General features: G+C 49.4%; 1 protein-coding gene across 1 annotated transcript in view; it reads left to right on the top strand.

Annotated features, from left to right (window-relative positions):
* The window catches only part of LOC104411855 (SRSF protein kinase 3-like), a gene marked incomplete at its 3' end in the record, with an annotated part of 6,687 nt that overhangs the window by 2,569 nt on the left and 2,376 nt on the right, over positions 1-1,742 (top strand). Inside the window, exons 5-6 of the mRNA XM_010022385.1 lie at positions 20-126; positions 1,537-1,699. Of these exons, the coding sequence (XP_010020687.1) occupies positions 20-126; positions 1,537-1,699 (270 nt within the window). The remainder of the gene's footprint in view (positions 1-19; positions 127-1,536; positions 1,700-1,742) is intronic.

Below are 1,742 nucleotides of genomic sequence, written 5' to 3'. Positions count from 1 at the left end.
TTCCCTGAGTCTTTCCCACATGTGTGCTTGGTATTTGAGGCGCTGGGTCCTTCCCTACGGTGTCTGATGGGTAACTACACAGCCCAGGGACTGCCTCTGCCCTTTGTGAAAAGGTCCTTACAGCAGGTGAGACCTGAGCTGGAACTGGGTGAGGGCACCAAGGGGCTGTTGGCAGGAGGACATGACTGTCTCTGCAAAGATGATACAGAGGGAGTGCCCAAGGCGTGCTTTTCTTTTTAAGGAAAACAGTAACTATTCCCTTTGGGAGAGAAAATGGTAATTAAAATGCAGAGTGGGAAGTCATCATATTCCCATTAATATAGGGGCTGATCAGATTGTGAAAACCAAGTTTCTTATGCGTTGGCTGGGAATAGCAAAGGAATGGGAAAGCTGGTGAGGCCTCAGAATAGTTAAAATCAGATTTTGCCTCTCCTGCTGAGATTTATCAGAAGTCTGCACGCTTGCCAAGGTGAAGATCTGCTACTCTGATTCCTGTGCCCTTCTAGGGACACTAAGAAAGAAAACTGCTTCCTCTTTCATCCTGTTTTCTGGAAGAGCCTCTTCTCAGAATAGCTGCTTCTTCCTCTAAAGAAGCTCCACTAACACCTGAATAAGTTACACACAAATGTAGTGGCGTTAATCTCCGTGCCCCATGTCACACCCAAGCCTTTTGCTTGATCTATTCCCGTATCTGCTTCAGTTGTAAACTCTCCGAATCTCTTTTCCCCCTCCAGATCAGCACTGGGGCAGTATTTACTTCTGATTCATTCCAGTTTAGCTATTTAAATCTTTCCCCGCGTTTCGCAGTTACCATTTAAGGCTGGTATTTTCCTGGGGCTGATGTTCAGCCCAGAATAGAATTTGATAATACAAAGAATATTTGCCAGCCCTTTATGACTGACTGAGAGTGTTTAAAACACAAATGTGGCTCTCCCAGTAGCCTTTTTGCTGTCACTGATTGCTGTTAGTGACTGTTTCTCCCTGGTAGGTGTTGTTTATCTCTCCTCTGCGACAGGCCAGGCTCTCCCTGCTCCATCATAAGCCGTTCTTCCCCTACATGGCTCTCCTGCGCTGCCTTTAAGCCCTCTCTACACGCACTCATGGTATCTCCCGTCCCCTTGTCTGGATTATGCTGCACCTCCTTTTCTTCCCTTGTATAATGGGACACCCTCCAGTGCCTTGTCACTCTGTAACACGCACCCAGCTTCCATTTGAATGATAATCAGCGGGAAGGTACGGCATTCCATGGACATGCAAATAGGAGAAAGCTCAGCTCTGTGATTGTAGCATCTCCTTGTAGCCCTGTCCTCTTTCCATCTCCCTGGGCTGTGGGTCACCCCCACATCCCCAAGCAGCCCCTTCCCCTTAGTCCAGAGCACTCACTACACAGAAACAACAGACTGCAGGTCTCATCAGTGCTCCCTTCCTTCCACACCAGAAGGCCTATGACTTGCATGCTCATGGTGCCTGACTGCTCCTGCGCAGGAGAGGCGGGGGGGACCGAGGCAGTGCTGATGGGACTCGCTGCTCACCCAGGTGCTGGCAGGGCTGCACTTCCTGCACGAGCGCTGCCGCATCATCCATGCGGACATCAAACCGGAGAACGTCTTGTTGCATGGACATGACAGAAGCCTCCAAAGGATTCTGCCCAATACACTTGATTGCGGCCAAGGAACAGATCTGAGGCTAAAAGGACCAGGTGAGTGCTCCAGGGTCTTAACAAGAGAAAAAGGATTTATGTG

Source organism: Nestor notabilis, unplaced genomic scaffold (genome assembly GCF_000696875.1).
Source record: "Nestor notabilis isolate BGI_N333 unplaced genomic scaffold, ASM69687v1 scaffold20429, whole genome shotgun sequence".
NCBI lineage: Eukaryota > Metazoa > Chordata > Aves > Psittaciformes > Psittacidae > Nestor > Nestor notabilis.
Note: the sequence above shows the minus strand (reverse complement) of the source record. Positions and strands in the feature narration are given on the sequence as shown.